Here is a 17,043-nt window from a genome sequence, read left to right on the forward strand (position 1 = left end):
GGTTTACTGTTTGCATTAGCGGTTTACTGTCTGGTAACTATAAATGTAGAGTTTAACTTTTGTTAGCTGATTTGACTGTTTGATTATATAAATTTATTTGGTGACACTTAGTTGATTGCTTTTTGAACATTGATTTGTGTAGCATTACTTTATTTTCCTCCTTAGTTATTAAGATAAAAATGGTGAATTTCTAATGTATTAATTTAACTTTGGGAAAAATTACAAATTTAGGTGGTAAATGCTGCATGTAACTCCATAGTTGTGTACTACTTCAATTTAGACATTTTAACTGTACAACTTGAAAGTAATGGGCCTTTGGGTGGAGGGTTTGTGCGAGGTAGCCCAGAAGTTTTGTTACAGTCGGTAATAGTTTTTAGTAAAGTAAAAATAAAAATAAATAAAATAAAAGCAAGGAGGACATGACCTTACTGTTTAAAGTCAGTCTAAGGTTTTTGGGGGATAAGTCCATCTTTTTTTTGATGCATATGAAAGGAAAGACTTACAGAAGCAAAGAACAAAAAGTTAATGAACCAACAGAAGAAAAAAAAACAGTAAACTACAATTAGCAAGGGCGGTAACTCCACTCCACGAATGTCCTCAGCTATAATCCGCCTTAGCTCCGGGGGAGGGTCTTCTATAACATCCACCTTGTTGGCTTGGCCAACACCCTTATTTGCAAGCCAATCGGCAGCCCGATTCCCCTCCCTATAGCAATGAACCAGTACAACTTCCCATTCCTGTTTATTCAAAAGAGTACGGCAGTGATTAATGATGTGCACACAAACCCCACCATACGGTTCCATGCTCTTAAGAGCAAGGATACCAGATAGACTGTCAATTTGGACTATCAGCTTCCGAATCCCGATTCTCCAAGCACAGTCTATACCATACGCTACTGCCCTTATTTCAGCTCGAAAGGCAGTACATACTCCTAGTTTGATGGAGTAAGCCGTCTGGAAAAAGCCTCTATGATCACGTACTATACCTCCTTCTCCTGCCAGACCAGGGCACCCTTTTGCAGCTCCATCAGAGTTCAGAGTGAACCATCCCATTGGAGGAGCCTGCCACCTTACATGAAGTTCCTCTCTCACCAGATTACGATCATTCTGGACATTGGGGGATAAGTCAATCTAAGTTGATAAGAAAGTAGTTTTATATTGATGGTTATGTATTCTATATTAATAGGTATTGATCTATACTAATATATTAAAAGGCGGCGTAAAAAAAGTTTATGTGTCACGTCATCACCAAGGTATGTGATGTTATTGAGTTATTGACAATCAAAAATCAATACAATAAGGCTCGGACACAAGACCTCAAGTTTGGAAAAAAATCACATTATCATCTTAAACAACCAATAATTGTTGTTTATCCATGCACATTAACTTATAAATACATGTTAACATGAAGTCCGAAACAACTAAATCTTTATATTGCATTTTATTTCTTCTGGATTATATTGGAATAAAAATAACAATTAAAACATAAGGAAAACCATGAATTAAATATGATATCATAAGTCTCATAAGCATCAACTATAGAAATTCACTACATATGTCTAATTTATTATTATTTATTAATTTGAAGCACTTAGTTTCATTAGAAAATAAATTAAACGAATTGTAAAATGATTTAATTGAAAAATTATTTGGCATGATAAATGACGTAGTGTACATGTGTGGTTGATGAACTTAATGAATCTTTCCACTTTTATAGATTACATTTATTTTGGTTAAATGTTGACCCGAAGAAGAATGTTGAATTTTAATTATTTAAAGTAGCAACCGGGGCATCTCCTGCGCCACACACTACGTGTATAATATTAGTCGTTGGTTATTACGTAGGGGTTGATGTATTCCTAAAAATGCGATGCTGACTATAATGATGCTCACATTAATGACGCATGATTGTTCTTGGGGGCTAATTTTAGTAGTATTTACATAATAAATGATCGTTTATTTACGAAATTGCCATTTGATTGGGAAATTCAATGAGATTAACACGGAAGTGCTCCATCGTTCGGTATGAAAACAAAAATATAAAATCACAAAAGATAATTTACAATTGTTTATTGTCCGTTTTCAAGACAAATATAATTATTATAGATATTAGTGATATATGGAATAGGGGCGCAAATGAGCCGAGATTCTCAATAAACTACTTGAGTTCGGGTTCGGTTAAAGGTCGTTCATGTTTGTTTATTTAATAAATTAGGCGACTTGAACAAATTTTGAAGCTCGTTTAATAAACAAGCTTGAACATGAACATACGTATGCTCGTTCATTTATGTTCTTGAACAACTCGTTTATTTATGTTACTAATCAAACTTTTCATACATATTGTGTGATTAGATAATAATAGTATTCTGACTTTAATTTTAACAACCAAAATATTTATCATAGAATGAAAATATTTTGAATTTAAATGACTTAATTAGTGCACATTCAAAATTATGTTTTCAAATCGTTAAAATTTAAACGTGCAAAGTTCGTTTAAGATAAAAACTCGTTTATGAACTCGGTGGTTAATAAACGAGACGTTCATGAACCGTTCACGAACACAAAATCTTTTAAACGAACCGAGGTTGAACGAATTTTTGAGCTTGGTTGAAAGCTTGGGCTCCGGCTCCGGCTTAAGCTCGCCTAAATTAAATGAACTTGAACATGATCAGGGCAGTATCCGGCTCGTCTCGGCTCATTTGCACCCTAATATGGAGCAATTATTTTCCCAGTTCATGATCCAACCAAAATGATATAGAGTCAAAGAACTCACATTCTATTTGATAGGTTATTTTTCATGATACTCCCTCCGTCCCTTAATACTCGCACCGCTTTTTTTTTTGGGTCGTCCCTTAATACTCGATCGCTTTTATAAATGTAATTTTTTTACCAATATTATATTATTTCTCACACTTACCTATTAACCCACTCCTTGCAAAAAATATCATTTAAAAATTCACATTTCCACTACCCTTTATATATTTTTCACTAACTATATTAAAAAAATAACCAACTATCAACTAACATTCATTAAATTAATAAGTCAATTTAAGTGTACTCTACACCGAGCAAATCGGTGCGAGTATTAAGGGGCGAGGGAGTATAAAATAAACCTGTAAAGAGTTAGAGAGCAAAACATAAGTGGCTTGTTGGTAAAGAAAGGAAGAAAGTGAAGAAAGAACGAACTCAGAGACGAGAGGAGAGAGAAATTGCAGAAAACAGGAAGAATGGATCCGAAGCTAACAGAGATTGCTCAGACATTCGAACGTTTCAAAGCTGCTTCGGTTCGCAATGATTTCGATACCTGCACTCGTCTCCTTACTCAGCTCAAGGTAATTTTCTTCTTCTCTTTAAACCCTAGATCCTTCTTTCTTCTTCCATTGTTATGTAATTTTATTCAATTACCTTGCTTTTATCAATCGACAAGATTTTGTTGAATTTTATTTGAAGTTGTTCTTTATTTGCTCCATTTTATCGGGATTTTTAGGGTTTCCTATTGTTGTTGTGCGGCAAAAATGGTAGATTCGAGCTAATTCTGCTGTAAATGCTTACCTATTGGTTTAATTCGGTTGAAAACTTCAAATTCGAGCTCGAATTAACTCGATTGGTGATGAAAGGAATTAGCATTTTGTTTAATCTACGGTGTCAGTTGAAATAGTTGTCAAATGTTGATTGCGGATGAGGGTGTTATAGCGTGAAAGAGATTTAAACAACTGTACTGAGTAGATTATGACTTTTTTTCTTCAATTTTGGGGATGGAAGGCTCAAGAATGTCAAGCAAAGCAAGGAAAAGAGGTTTGGAGTTTTGGATTTTATCTTTTCGTTTTTGCTTGGGGAAAAGAATGACAGTTTTGAGATTTAAGAGAACCCTAATTCTTAGTCTAGATTAAATTTTATTTCCTACGACGACTCTCTTACATGAGAGTTTTTATGGGAAGGAAGAACACAAGTGAGTTATGGGGAAATCTCTGGTGTTAATATAGCGTCAATACATTACTTGGTTGTTTTCTGCTGCATTTTATTTTCTGAAATTGAAGTAATTCCTTAATCGGCGTGGCATGTTCTTTAATAGCTGAAGGGAGAGGGTTAGTAAGTTAAATATAGCTTAAAATTATTATGTATGGATTGCCGGTCACGGTGAACAATTGTGGTTAGTCCTTTCTACCAAATAAAATTAGCTGCTTGATTGACATGCTTGACTAAGTCTCTGTATTAACCTTCTGTCAAATTTGCTTGTATGATGCAGGTGTCGTTGATAGAATACCGAAGCCTTCCGCCAATGTTTGAAGCAACACCAAATGCTGTTCATGAATTGACCTTAGCAAGTAACTCCTTGTGTTCATCTTTTCCCTTTGATATTGTGACATATACAGCTACAGAGTATTTCATTTAATCTTTCTTTATTTTTTATAGTCTTTTACTGATGGTCATTTTCATTTTTCCTTTATTGTTTGATAATATTCAGGGGATATCTATGAGCATGCTGTTGTTCTAAGCGTCAAGATGGAGGATCAGGAAGCTTTTGAGAGGGACTTCTGCCAACTGAAACCTTATTACACTGATGCCAGGTAAATTATTATCCCTCTGCAAGGCAAAATTCTTCAAGTGTTAGTGTTAGGTACATTCTAGATGCGTAGGTAACCAAAAATCCCAGTGTTTTTGAATTTGATTTACAGGGGAACCTCCAATGTGCTTTAGCAAGTAGGACTAACCTTTCTATTTGGTCATCCGGTACTGATAGATAGCAATTCTAAAAGTCAATTAGCATGGTTTTGTATAACCTACTCATGAGAATGTGGCTTTAATCCTCTGATTCTGAATTAGTGTTTGATCCATGAGGCTCCAAAGAATTCAAAATGACAAGTTAAATTATGTTATTTTGAATCCTCAGCTATGTTGCCTCTTCCCTTCTCACCCCTCAGCTAACTCTATCTCTAATTATCTAAATTGTACCAAGTTCTTCTAAGCAATAGATATTTAGTAGAATTCTAAGTAGTACCACTTCTCTTTTGGACGGTCTATATAATATGACAATGTGACCTATGAAAATCGTTTCTGTGGATCTGAGAACAAACCTCCGCAATGTAAGCTGAAATTTAAAAAATTGGTCTTCTTTTGTGAGCGTTATTCTGCTCATTCACGAAAATCTTGAAACAAACATAGTGTTCTTGCTCTTCCCCACCCCTTTCCCTCTTTCTTTCCAACCCCTCTATTACTGTGGGGCGAGTCATGGTCAAACCTGACAGAAAGGTAGAGTTAAGGGAAGTGGAGGATATAGGGGATATTTTCTTATCTTAGTAGCATAACAGAAATATTATAGGCCGTTATTCTGTGGAAGCAAGTACTGAGGGCAGGCCTGAAAACTATATTTTGGATGACAGTTAAGTCAGCTGGCTTTTCCACATTTTATACAGCCTTAGTCTAACCCACCTTATTTGTCCTACTCAACAATATGGCACAGTCTGGCCGCACTTGATGTTAGTTTTTTTCTAGAATCCAAAAGAAAATATTAAAGGCTAGGTTCCAAATCACTATATCTGAATCAGCCCTGGCCAACTTGCTTGGCACCTTAGTTTAAAAAGGCGCAAGGCGCACTAAGGCGCTCAAGGGTCATGGAGCCTAGGCGCAAGATGCAAGGCTCAGGCGCGCGCCATTTAGATACGAGGCGCACATAATTTCCTAGTGAACCTTAAAATTCTGTATAGAACAAAATTAACACAATTTGTACTCAAAACAACATAATACTATTGGAGTGCCATATTTTCTTGCCGGTTTATAAGCATCGCATGATCCCGTCAATGGAGTGCAAGAATTAGAACCTTTCATGGTAATTACAAGCTGGAAATATGAAAATTAACTCATATTATGCTACTGCCACTACCCAAAAAGCTTAGCTTGTAGAGATATAACCGTTGATAGGTCACATGGGTTGTGTTTATATCATTAGGAGAGGAAAAAAAAGTAAATAAAAGGATCCATGTCACCCTATTCCGCCTGAAGACCGAAGGCGCACAAGCGCAGTGAGCCTGGAGAGCTGAAGGCGCCAAAGGGTGAGCCTTGAGCCTAGGCACACTTTTTAAAACTAAGCTTGGCACATGCTGTGAAGTTTGTAGACTTTTGATCTCAGCAAGGTCTAACATGGAGTTTGTCACCATACTTAGTGAGTTAGTGGTATTATAACAGTCTCCTTTGGAAAAAAAATCTGTCCTGAAATCTCTTATCCTATAAGAATAACTCTTTGGATGACTTTTGTGTACAAGGACAAACTGGACATTAACCCACCTTCTCAAGCTAGTCTGAAAACAAGGAATTGAATCCTGTTAAAACTGTGTTGGAATCTTGGGATCACAAGGAGAGGCGATCATCCTCCCAGCATGTTCATCTGGTTTATGGCCAGTGTATGAAAAAGCGCAGCAGGGCACATAAATGTTTTTTACCCCAAATCTTTTACTTTGCCTCACTTAGCGTGATGCAACGAGGTGCAGAAGGATCTGCATCGCCTCAACGTGCTAGGAGCTTTGTAATATTCCATCTGTTTGTTTAAGTGTTACAGTTACGTTCTTTAACACACAAGTTTGACTAATAGTATCTTTAGTTTTATACAAGTAATAAGTCAAAATAATAAGTCAACATTAGCATATGAATAGTGCAAAAGACCAAAATGTAACACTTGAAAACTCGGAGGGAGTACATTGGTTCTGATATGAGCACATTGTAGAACAACATAGAGTTTTTGAAATGATATCTTTGATACATGGTGCTCCGTCATTTCTATGTTCTAGGATTAGTTGCTAGGTAAAAATAGAGTCTGAAGGCCACTGGTTTTTACACATTTGTATTGGTGTTTTCATGTAAGATCTAATGTTCTTGATGTTTTAGAAACAAGCAGTACTGACTTTTTGTTTTTGTTGGAACAGGGGTCGTATACCACAATCTACACAAGAGTACCCAATCTTGGGACTGAACCTGTTGAGGCTTCTTGTCCAAAATAGAATTGCAGAGTTTCACACTGAATTGGAGTTGCTTTCATCTACTGCCTTGGAGAATCCTTGCATTAAGCATGCCGTGGAGCTGGAACAGTCCTTTATGGAAGGAGCCTACAACCGTGTTTTGAGTGCTAGACAGACTGTGCCGCATGAAACTTACGTGCACTTCATGGATTTGTTGGCCAAAACTGTGAGGTATATCCTCTTGTGTACCTCTCTATTTTGATTGCAACTTCGCCTCTGTTTGATTTTTGTATGGAGTGGTATAATGGATTTGATATGGTTTTTGGTATTAATGCGTTCCCTGTAAATTGCAGAGATGAGATTGCTGGGTGCAGTGAAAAAGCATATGATACACTTTCAGTAAATGATGCGCGACAACTGTTGCTGTTCTCATCTGACAAGGATTTGCTCGAGTATATCAAGGAGGTAATCATAACAGATTTGTGGTTGAAGGTTTTTCCTTGTGATTTTATTTTCTCCCTTTGAATAAGCTCTGTAGATGGAGTAATTACCAGATAAATTGAGTAGAGTGTCGATTCATGTTATCTGCTGCAACATCAGAAATCAAATGTCTGGAACTAACATCTCATTAAGAACAACTGTTATACAGTGTAAGCTGTGATCCTAAAAAGCTTGGTTGTGATACTGTCTGCTGTTAGCCTACTACAATGAATTGAAAACTTCAACCACTTAAATACTTCTCACTTTAGGAATATTTCTGACTTATTCAAGCATGATTGACCTATTTGCTAAAGTTAAGTTGTTATTATAAATTCTAATCAGTTGAATGTTCATCCAACATTGTTGATGTCCTTATTTACACCTTCACCGGTGACATGATTCAGCTGTTTGAGGAACATCCCGAGTAGGAGATCAAAGATGGATGTATTAAGAAATGATTATTAGAGTTTAACTATAGGATCAAATAGTAGTTAATGGCAAAAGCCAAAAGCTACTTGACAAAAACAATATGTGTGTTCAATCCATCGCATCTACCACTCCATTGCAGCCTACTCTAGTCCATAACACAAATTGTATACACATTGCATGCACACATCAGACAATGCGCATAAAATTTACTCCGAATGCAAGTATTTAGTAAATACTACGGCTCTGTTCTATTCACCTTATATCCACTTAAGTTCAGATAAGATAAGTAAAATAAGGGTTGACTAAGTACAATTTATAACTATAATAAGTTTCGATAATTTCTAATAAGTTCAGATAAGTTCAGGAAATAAGTGAAAATCAGGTGAATAGAACGCACCCTGCCTTGTATTTACTTAGGGTGTCCTTAAATCCTTATCAGAACTTATTTGAAATTATCGTCCTTAGGGTTAACAACCCTTAAACTTAACTGAACTTATCTAACTTTTCCAATGTAAGCTGTGATCCATAAAAAGCCTGGTTGTGATACTGCCTGCTGTTAGCCTACTGCAATGAGTTGAAAACTTGAACTATTTTAATACTTCTCACTTTAGAAATATTTCTGATTTACTCAAGCATGATTCACCTATTTGCTAAAGTTAAGTTGTTATTATGAATTCTAACCAGTTGAATGCTCTTCCAACACTGTCGATGTCCTTATTAACACCTTCATCGGCTACATGATTCAGCTGTTTTATTGAATACGTTCCTATTCATATTATTTAACGTTGCTTCCAGGAACATCCCGAGTGGGAAATCAAAGATGGATGTGTTGTTTTCCAGAAGTCAAAAGATTCTGCAACATGCAAGGAGATTCCTTCTCTGTTACTCATCAACCAAACTCTCAGTTACGCCAGGGAACTTGAGAGGATTGTGTAGTGAAGTAGCAGTTCCAAACAATTCCATTTCCATTGCAGCATTTGATGCAAGATGGCCAATGCATCACCTACTCATGATTCACCTATTTGCTAAAGACGGAGAAATTGAGCTTGTGAAGGTGCATACCGCACATGATTGCAGGAACGATTAGAATTTTGATTTTAGTGTTACATTTGAAGATCGTATGTCCTGCAATTACAGTTCAAATTTGGCTTATAACCTTTATTTTCTACTTATTAAGACCTCTTTGCTCTTTCAAAGTGTTCTAGTATGATTATCTTTCTATTTTGATGTTGCCTATTATCGCTAAGACTTTATTGGAAGATATGTACCCCGTTATAATTTGTTTCAATATTTGTTAAATTGTTATTTTTGTTCAGCCGAGCTTGTCATGGAGTGTTAAAATGCCTGGGATAGTTTTGTTTCAGAAGAACTAAGGGGCGTTTGGTATGGGGTATTCAGAAAGGGAAAGGGAATCAAAAAGACTAATTCTCTTTGTTGTTGTTTGTATTGCCATTTTAATCATTCCCTTTACCCCCTTCATTCCCCCAAATCCCTCTATATAGATTCTCCACCCCCTCTATATTGATTCCCTCCCCAAAGGTATTGACATTCCCTGTCCTTGAGCTACCACACCACCCATCTATCACTGCCAACCCAACACGTTGTCACCCTCACCGAACGGCTCCACCACCATCTCCCTCAAACACCACTGTGAAACCATATCTGTTGCCGAAAGACCCATCTTAACCGCCGACTAAAACCCTCACCGGCACGGCTACACCACCATCTCCCTCAAACAGCAACGCAAAACCCTAGCTGTCACTGGAAGACTCATCTTAACCGCCTAAAACCCTAATCGGCCGAAAATCCTAGCCGCCACCAGAAGAGACCTCATCCTAACCATCAAAAGATCCCACACTAGCCGCCAAAAAACTATTACACGGTGATGAGACGTAAGATAAGATGAGAGAGAAAGGGAGCGTGAGAGTGAAGCGGATGTGAGAGGCGGCAGTAGTAGGGGAGAAGCGGCGGGTGTCTGTGGAGGGGAGGGGAGGCCAGCAGTAGAGTGATGTTCATGGTGGAGAAATTTTGTAGGGGTGCAATGCTGGAGAAATAGTCCAGGAAAAGAGGTGAAATAAAATGTCACCAAACTCTACATATCAAAGTGTTTTCCTTTCTATTCCCTCTCAATCCCTTTCTTGATTCCATTCCCTTTACCCTGTGAACCAAACGCACCCTAAAGGCAATTGTAATGAACTTTTGGGTACGTCTCCCCGAAGACTTTCATATACACATGACGATCAGTTGTAAAGATCATTAAAGCAAATAGCTAAAAAACCAGTGCTAAACTGCTAACTGCTAATTGCTAATGGTAAGTTATCTCTGGCCATCTAAATCACTCATTGAACTCGCGTTAAATTCCCAGATCAAAACTAGGGCACTCCATCTTAATATTTAACTTCTCATTCTTCACAGATTTTTTCGTCTTCATCCTCATCAGACTACCAAACCTTTTTGACATATCTTTGGTGGAAGCTGTTTTTTCTTTGTTTTCTGGGTCTGTCTCTGGCAGTTTTGTAGTAGAAGGCTGCACAGTATATGCAGATTTCAACGCATAATCCAAATTACAAGTTTAACATCAAATTACAGAAAAGCTAATGAATCCTGATTATGTACACAACAGTAGTAGCAGATGGTATTCAAACCTGAAGATGAATTGTAGTTTCACTGTCCACAACTGAACGATTGTCTATGGATTCTACTCCTGCAAAAGTTCAGCAAAGATTTTCGTTTCAGTTGGGTGAGAAACTGAACGATGTAGATTACTCCCTCTGTATTTTATTAGCAGTCACATGTTGACCGACACGCGCATTAAAGAACGAGAGTTGAATCTAATAAAAATAATAAAGCAAGTGGGGGAAACAAATAGAAAAAAAATGGGAAAAGTATTCTAATCAAAGTAGAGAGGGAGTTTATTGTAGTGGTGGGTAGTGGTGGTCCCTAGAGGAAATTAGATATATAAATAATTAGGTGTGTAGAAAAGTTACTAAAAGTGGAAGTCTCCTAGTAAAATACGGCCAGAATGGTAAGTGTGACTCCTAATAAAATACGGAAGGAGTACATGAAAGTCAGGCAAAACTTACTCTTGGAAGACTGAATGACAATTGGTCTTCCATGATCAACACTTGATCCAACTATAGGTTGGCTTTTTGGAGGAGACTCAAATTCATTGGATCTTAGTATCTCAATCCCTTGTGTACAGAGCCTTTCCAGATAACTACAATTTCCTTCGGAGAATGTACTACTCTGCCCTCCATCTACAGCCTTCTCATTGTTATGCTTCTCCACTGCCTTTATTACTGGGCACTGATCAACTTGAAGTGAACTGTCAAATGCCTGACTATCAGCATGTATCTGAACCGGCTCTGAAGAGGTGGGAGGGCATTGCTGCATAGGAGCTTCTTCAACAGCGGAAATGGTGTCTTGAGTAATAGGTTTCCTCAAAATTGATAAGATTTGATTGGCTGCAAAAAGAACGAGGGTTTGCAGGAGAATTATTATGAGTCATACAAGTCATTGCTATTGAAATGGATCAAGTATTGTTTCCAAAAAAAAAACTTGACTCAACCAAGTTAATGCATTGCTGACTGAAACCTAGAGGTGCATGCTCAGACATGAGAAAAGACCCTTATCAGCTCCTATATGCCAAGAAATTGCAGGCACAAATATTGATAGCAGAAAAGATATCTATAATGTTCACGCTTTCCCACTAATTCAAGAACTATAGACAGAAAAATACCAGTCGACATTTTTCACAAATTGGACGAACAGAAGCTCTTATATAAAAATGCAAGGCAAAGCCAAATAGTGAAATCTACTTCTTAAAGATATCTCACATTGAAAAGGTTTATAATCAAATAACAATATTCCAATACTTATTTCCCTTCTAGTAATTTCTCAAAGCAAAATGTGAAAGAGGAGAAAAGATTAAAGCCTCATGAGTCATGACTAAGATACACAGAGAGGTAGAGCGAACACACCATCACGTAAAGAGGAAGATGAAGCAAAATTCTTCTTTTGGTTGATCTTATCAAATCCAAAGCTTCCTGAATCAGAGTTAACACGTTTGGTGGAACAAGCATCATCTCGGCGTTTTCCTGCAGGTAGTGATTGAGTAAAAAAAACTATAAGATTGTAAGCAAACATAAATGTCACATAGCTTAGGCCCCGATGGGTATTGTTTTTTGTTTCCAGTTTTCTGTTTTTTACAAAACTAAAAACCAAAATATGAAAACCACAAAAAGTAGTTTCCAGTTTTTCGTTGTCGGTTTTCAAAATCAACATGATTACTATAAGTATGACTATTTTTTAGTTCATGATTCAATCTAAATCATATGACTCTTACAACCAAAAAACCAAAAACTGGAACTGACCGTGGTACTGAATGAGCCCTTAGTTATTAGCAAACGAGGAAGTTCAGAACAAAGACATGCATACTGGAAGGTTGATGTTTTCTTTGATATTTTGATGAGAAAATCAGTGAACATAAATAAAATATACCAGCATAGATCCATAGGATGTACCAAGCTGAACTTATAGCTACTCCTAAAGCATAATTTTATAGATGGAAAGAAACCACCAACAGACCTATCACACCGGAATTGCCAGAACCAACATGATCCAGCAGTGTAGATTTTTTGCTTCTTTTTGCATCTGAAACCAAAAAATCTGTAATCAGATTCAAATTGAAAGACACCCCACTGCAGCGAGAAAGCTTGTCTCAGACTCTCAGCTTAGTATGTTTAATAATGATCACAGAAAACTGAGAGTTAATAAATCATTTGGCACAAGGGTCCGACTGTAAATGCAGATACCACTAAACGACTTTTGACATAGGCGACCAGTAAGTATCTCTGATTTTTCAGTAGCATTACTGTTTCTTTCTTGTATCTTCACATCTGCATCATCTCCGTTGGTTCCCATAGGATCTCCGATATCAACCAAATGAGAATCAAATGTCAATGATCCACCAGTATCGATAACTTCATCTTTCTTCATGAACCTCTTAGCTATTTGATTTTTGCTGGAGTCATACAGCATAATCTGAAAGGAGATAAGAAATGGGTATATGCAACAGCAAACAAACAACAAGGGCATAAAAGGATTAACATAGCAAAGCAGCAATAAAATGGATGATTAGTGCCTACCCAAGTTAAAATCAAAGAAATCAACAAGGTTTTGCATGAGGAAATGAGCAACAAGTTCATTCTCAATAGAAAGATCACTAGATCAGACAGTGAAGAAATTGATAGTCATAATTAAGAAGAGTGGCTTAGATTAGAGTCAGTAATTTTGTCAATGTCATGTAGCGCAATTCTAGTCTAAAGGTCGTCCTCTACTTTTCCACTCAATATACACATCAGAAGGCTATGTTTAGGACTAGCGACTTAATGATAGGAAATGCATAAAATTCCCTCCTCAACTCAGCTACACATTATCTAGGCTTAATGTTGTCAGTTATCTAGACTGATTCTTCATTGATATTACCTTGTTGTTATAACTTGTTTCAGAATAATCTCAGTCAAGAACCAATCAGGATAATTGACAATATCAAGTGTTGATAATATCTTCAGTAGTCAGTACATATAAGGTGGTAATTGTGGTGTAGTAATGTTCTATATCAGTGTACTACTCAAATACTCGCATAAAAATGAGCTTTCTGTGAAGATAAGAGGAACTAGTTTGCCTTATGGAGAGTGTGAAAGTGTTCTTTAAAACAGGTTTTTGCACTACAGCATAATCACTTAATAATTATTTTACACATGCATTCTTCATCTACTCAATCTCATCACAACTTCAAATCAATTGTGTGTTTGCAGCAATTCAATTCCATTATAGTAGAATAGTACAAGGCTGGAATATGGATAGAACCTGCCTCCCCTGGGAGCCGCAATAGATCATGCGTATGAAGCCATCATGATACTTCTTGGCCTTTTGTGTAAGTTGTGTTGTATACAATGCCTCCCACTCTACAATGCAAAAGAATAAAAATTAGCTGTAGGACAGAAGGAAATGTATCAGCTCAAGAGAGACTAAGGAAATGTGCAAGCTCCACTTTTGCACTCGGCTTTTCAACAGTATTTTGAAAATCCAAGATTGCTGAGGGAAAAGGTACACTCGTCTACCTATGCTCTCTCGGGAAAACTTTGAGAAGATACTAAAATCAAGACCATAATTTCAGAAAAGCTTTGGTATCCAAAATATGTAGTAAGAATCAACATACTAAGTATAAAGAAAAAGTAGCATATCTGAACACCAAATCAATTCATAAGGCTGGCTGCTTATTTACACGCCGACCTTTAAAGGATGAGGTTCCTGGACTTTTCGGACTGTGTGCACCATACTTGAGCTCTTCATTTTTCTTGAACTCTGCAGTGTACAAGCATAAAGTACCAAAAAGTTGATGTTATGATATAATGAGGACGGTATGTTATGCAACAAGAGTCGAACATAACGCTTCCTTGTTCCACTAATGAAATGCAGTTGCACAGTTATCCATTCTCCTTGACTGGCAAGATACATTGCAGATATATAACAAGATATCAAGATTAGGCAGATGAGGAGAGCAGCAACTAAACCTCTGATAATCTTCTGAGACGGACTAACAGAGACCAGGGAAGTCTTTCTTCCTGCTGTATTAGGCTTCATACCTTATAATATAGAAATGATAGCCAGTGAGGACCATTTATGCCAGGTAAAAGAAATTCAATGAAAACCAAATAGTAATTCCTCCTTACTAGAGAAAGTATGTCTTGATTTCTCTCTTTGTGGCATTTGAGTTTTGTCACGAGGCTTGGGATTCGCATTGGAGGTTGGATTACAGTTGTTATCAAAATCACCAATATCGACAAGAAATGAAGCAAATGTTAATGATTCACCAGGTTTCACTGCTTCATCTTTTGTCAAGAACTTACTGTCTAACAGCTGCTCACTCTCATCATACAGCATCACCTATTACATTAGTAATCAATCTGATTATGCAAAAGAAGTTTTCGTTTTACCAACATTCTAACATTCGAAACTAAGAATTAATGACAGTAATCATCTGCTTAACTAACTAACTAATTGACATCAAAATTGGTCGGCTATTTAACAAACTTCGGAGTATAATGCAACAACACAGAAAGTTAATTTGAAACATTCTCAGAAGCAATTGGACTTTTGATAGAATAACCACTACCATACTTGAAGTTTCCAGTAACTTCTAATTAGATGATTTCCAGTCCTACAACAGAAAATTAATCTAGATAGGTGTAGAATTAGCGAATTACAGCTAAATCGAGTCAAATTTGATATCAATTTATTAAAATTAGCCAAATCAAGTTCTACTTAAATTCCACACGCAAATGCTTCAGGTTTTGCAATTTCACCAACCAGAAAGAAAATTAAAATCACTCAGATGTCAGATCTCTTACATATTGCATATTTTGCTCCAAAAAAATAATTCTATTAAAAAAACTGAATCATAGTACTATGATTTCCAGTGAAAATGTAGCAGAAGATAAAGCTTGATAGGCGCAAAATTAGTGGATTTGCAGTTTGCAACTTGTTTAAGCCTAAATGAGCATCAATTTTTTCGAAATCATGGTAAAATTAGCCAAATCGACTACCTAAATTTCGCGCGAGAACCGATTTAGGTTTTGCAATTTCATCACGTAGAAATTCAAAATCATTCAAAGTTTCACAACAATATGCGCAGTTGTACTCCAATAATTATAAAATTCTATCCAAAATATAAAAAAATCACATAAATCGAAAAAACTAGAGAGAGTTAGAACAGGTAAAAGATGACAACACCTTATTGTTAGAAAGGAGATGAAGACTGCCATCTTGATAAACCTTTCTCTTCTGCTTCACATGTTTCGTGTACGTTACCGTCCATTTCTTCACATCATCCATTTTCTCTCTCCTCCTCCTCTCTCTCTCTCTCGCTCTCTCTAATTTAAAGAAAAACGTTAATGGCAGATTGGCGGGAGGCGGGGAAACTTTTTTAAAAATATCTCCTGAAAACTCCACACAAATAAAAATCCAGTCTGCTTCCAGAAGTTCAGAACGTCACCTAATCATTTTGGGCCTTTGGGCCAACTATCATATGTGAGCTTGGATAAGATAAAGCCCAAGACTAAATTTGTAGTTAGACCGTAATTTGGTTTATGAAGCTTCACTTACCGTGAAAATTCTTATATGCACCCGGCCATCTAATGCACGCAAGTAGGGGTGAGCATGGGTCAGGTATCCGAATCGATATTATTATCGGATCGGCTAACTGATAAATAATAATGCTAAAATTAATATCCATGAACCGAACTGTTAAGTTTGGGTACTCATACTTCGGGTTACTTCCTGATCGGCTACCGGGTACCTTATGATATCCAATTGGAAAATTAGACTTTATAACTAGGGATGTCAGTGGGGCGGGTTATGCGGGAGACCCGCCCCGCATCCGCCCCAAGTAGGCGGGGATGGAGGTGGGTTTGGCGGGTGATGGGGCGGGGATGGGTATAAAAATCGTACCCGCCATGGGTGATGGGGCGGGTGTGGATTTTGTGTTGAACCCGCCCCATCCCCGCCCGCCCCGCCCCATCCCCATTCGCTCCGCCCCATCCCCACTCCCCCCGCTTCATACCCGCCATGGGTGATGGGGTGAATTTGGATTTATTTGCATCTTTAGGTGATAATATAAATTTAGGTGAGATTTTTATGTTTTTTGTTTGGATTTTTTTTGTTATGACGAGTATTTTTTTCGATTATATAGGTTACTTTAGTCATAAGGTATTTTTTTTCTATAGTTAACTTTGATTACTCCGTATATATGGCAAATGTTTGCTAAATAAGAAAAATTAGGCGGGTATTAGCGTGGGTATGAAGCGGGGATAAGATGGGGATGGATACCCAGTTGGGTGGCGGGGCGGGGATGGATTTTAGCTTACACCCGTTGGGGCGGGGATGGGGATGAATTTTGTACCCGCCATGGGTGATGGGGCGGGGATGGGGATGAAAATTTTAGGTGGGGATGGGGATGGAGGGACCTACATCCGCATCCGCCCCGCCCCATTGACATCCCTATTTATAACTAGATATTTATAATATCATTCAACACTAAATACCATCTTTAGCACATGATTTTGACTACATTACTAATGAAATTATAATTTACTCAAATTATACATTGACTTTGACCTCTT

The 17,043-nt window shown here is 37.2% G+C and overlaps 2 protein-coding genes across 4 annotated transcripts; one reads left to right on the forward strand and one right to left on the reverse strand.

Annotated features, from left to right (window-relative positions):
* The first annotated feature begins 3,127 nt into the window (after positions 1 to 3,127).
* Positions 3,128 to 9,173, forward strand: LOC110803417 (26S proteasome non-ATPase regulatory subunit 8 homolog A). 2 transcript variants are annotated; one of them, XM_056831130.1, is made up of 6 exons: positions 3,128 to 3,331; positions 4,246 to 4,324; positions 4,465 to 4,567; positions 6,917 to 7,180; positions 7,303 to 7,414; positions 7,843 to 7,875. In XM_056831130.1, exons 1-6 carry the CDS (start codon positions 3,227 to 3,229, stop codon positions 7,855 to 7,857), a joined length of 678 nt encoding a protein of 225 aa, XP_056687108.1. In that variant the 5' UTR covers positions 3,128 to 3,226; the 3' UTR covers positions 7,858 to 7,875. The 2 variants fall into 2 exon arrangements, with proteins under 2 accessions (XP_056687108.1, XP_021864618.1); XM_022008926.2 differs by lacking the exon at positions 7,843 to 7,875 and adding an exon at positions 8,654 to 9,173 and having other exon boundaries at positions 3,129 to 3,331.
* Positions 9,174 to 10,066: 893 nt separating this feature from the next.
* Positions 10,067 to 15,870, reverse strand: LOC110803416 (uncharacterized). Of its 2 annotated transcripts, none has more exons than XM_022008925.2 (11): positions 15,656 to 15,870; positions 14,596 to 14,809; positions 14,437 to 14,508; positions 14,156 to 14,227; positions 13,730 to 13,827; positions 12,733 to 12,901; positions 12,446 to 12,511; positions 11,839 to 11,955; positions 10,942 to 11,322; positions 10,504 to 10,562; positions 10,067 to 10,385 (listed from the first exon to the last, which is right to left on the reverse strand). In XM_022008925.2, exons 1-11 carry the CDS (start codon positions 15,755 to 15,757, stop codon positions 10,212 to 10,214), a joined length of 1,524 nt encoding a protein of 507 aa, XP_021864617.2. In that variant the 5' UTR covers positions 15,758 to 15,870; the 3' UTR covers positions 10,067 to 10,211. The 2 variants fall into 2 exon arrangements, with proteins under 2 accessions (XP_021864617.2, XP_021864616.2); XM_022008924.2 differs by having other exon boundaries at positions 12,673 to 12,901.
* Positions 15,871 to 17,043: the final 1,173 nt, after the last annotated feature.

The sequence above is a fragment of the Spinacia oleracea genome, chromosome 6 (genome assembly GCF_020520425.1).
Source record: "Spinacia oleracea cultivar Varoflay chromosome 6, BTI_SOV_V1, whole genome shotgun sequence".
Classification (NCBI taxonomy): domain Eukaryota; kingdom Viridiplantae; phylum Streptophyta; class Magnoliopsida; order Caryophyllales; family Amaranthaceae; genus Spinacia; species Spinacia oleracea.

Excerpts from the sequence above, each read along its gene's own strand:
- LOC110803417 (XM_022008926.2), top strand. The coding sequence starts at position 3,227 with ATGGATCCGAAGCTAACAGAGATTGCTCAGACATTCGAACGTTTCAAA. Across the intron at positions 4,325-4,464 it reads TCATGAATTGACCTTAGCAA|GGGATATCTATGAGCATGCT; the intron begins GTAACTCCTTGT and ends GATAATATTCAG. Across the intron at positions 4,568-6,916 it reads CCTTATTACACTGATGCCAG|GGGTCGTATACCACAATCTA; the intron begins GTAAATTATTAT and ends TTGTTGGAACAG.
- LOC110803416 (XM_022008924.2), bottom strand. The coding sequence starts at position 15,757 with ATGGATGATGTGAAGAAATGGACGGTAACGTACACGAAACATGTGAAG. Across the intron at positions 12,902-13,729 it reads GCGGCTCCCAGGGGAGGCAG|ATTATGCTGTATGACTCCAG; the intron begins GTTCTATCCATA and ends ATCTCCTTTCAG. Across the intron at positions 11,323-11,838 it reads ATCTTCCTCTTTACGTGATG|CCAATCAAATCTTATCAATT; the intron begins GTGTGTTCGCTC and ends TTCTTTTTGCAG.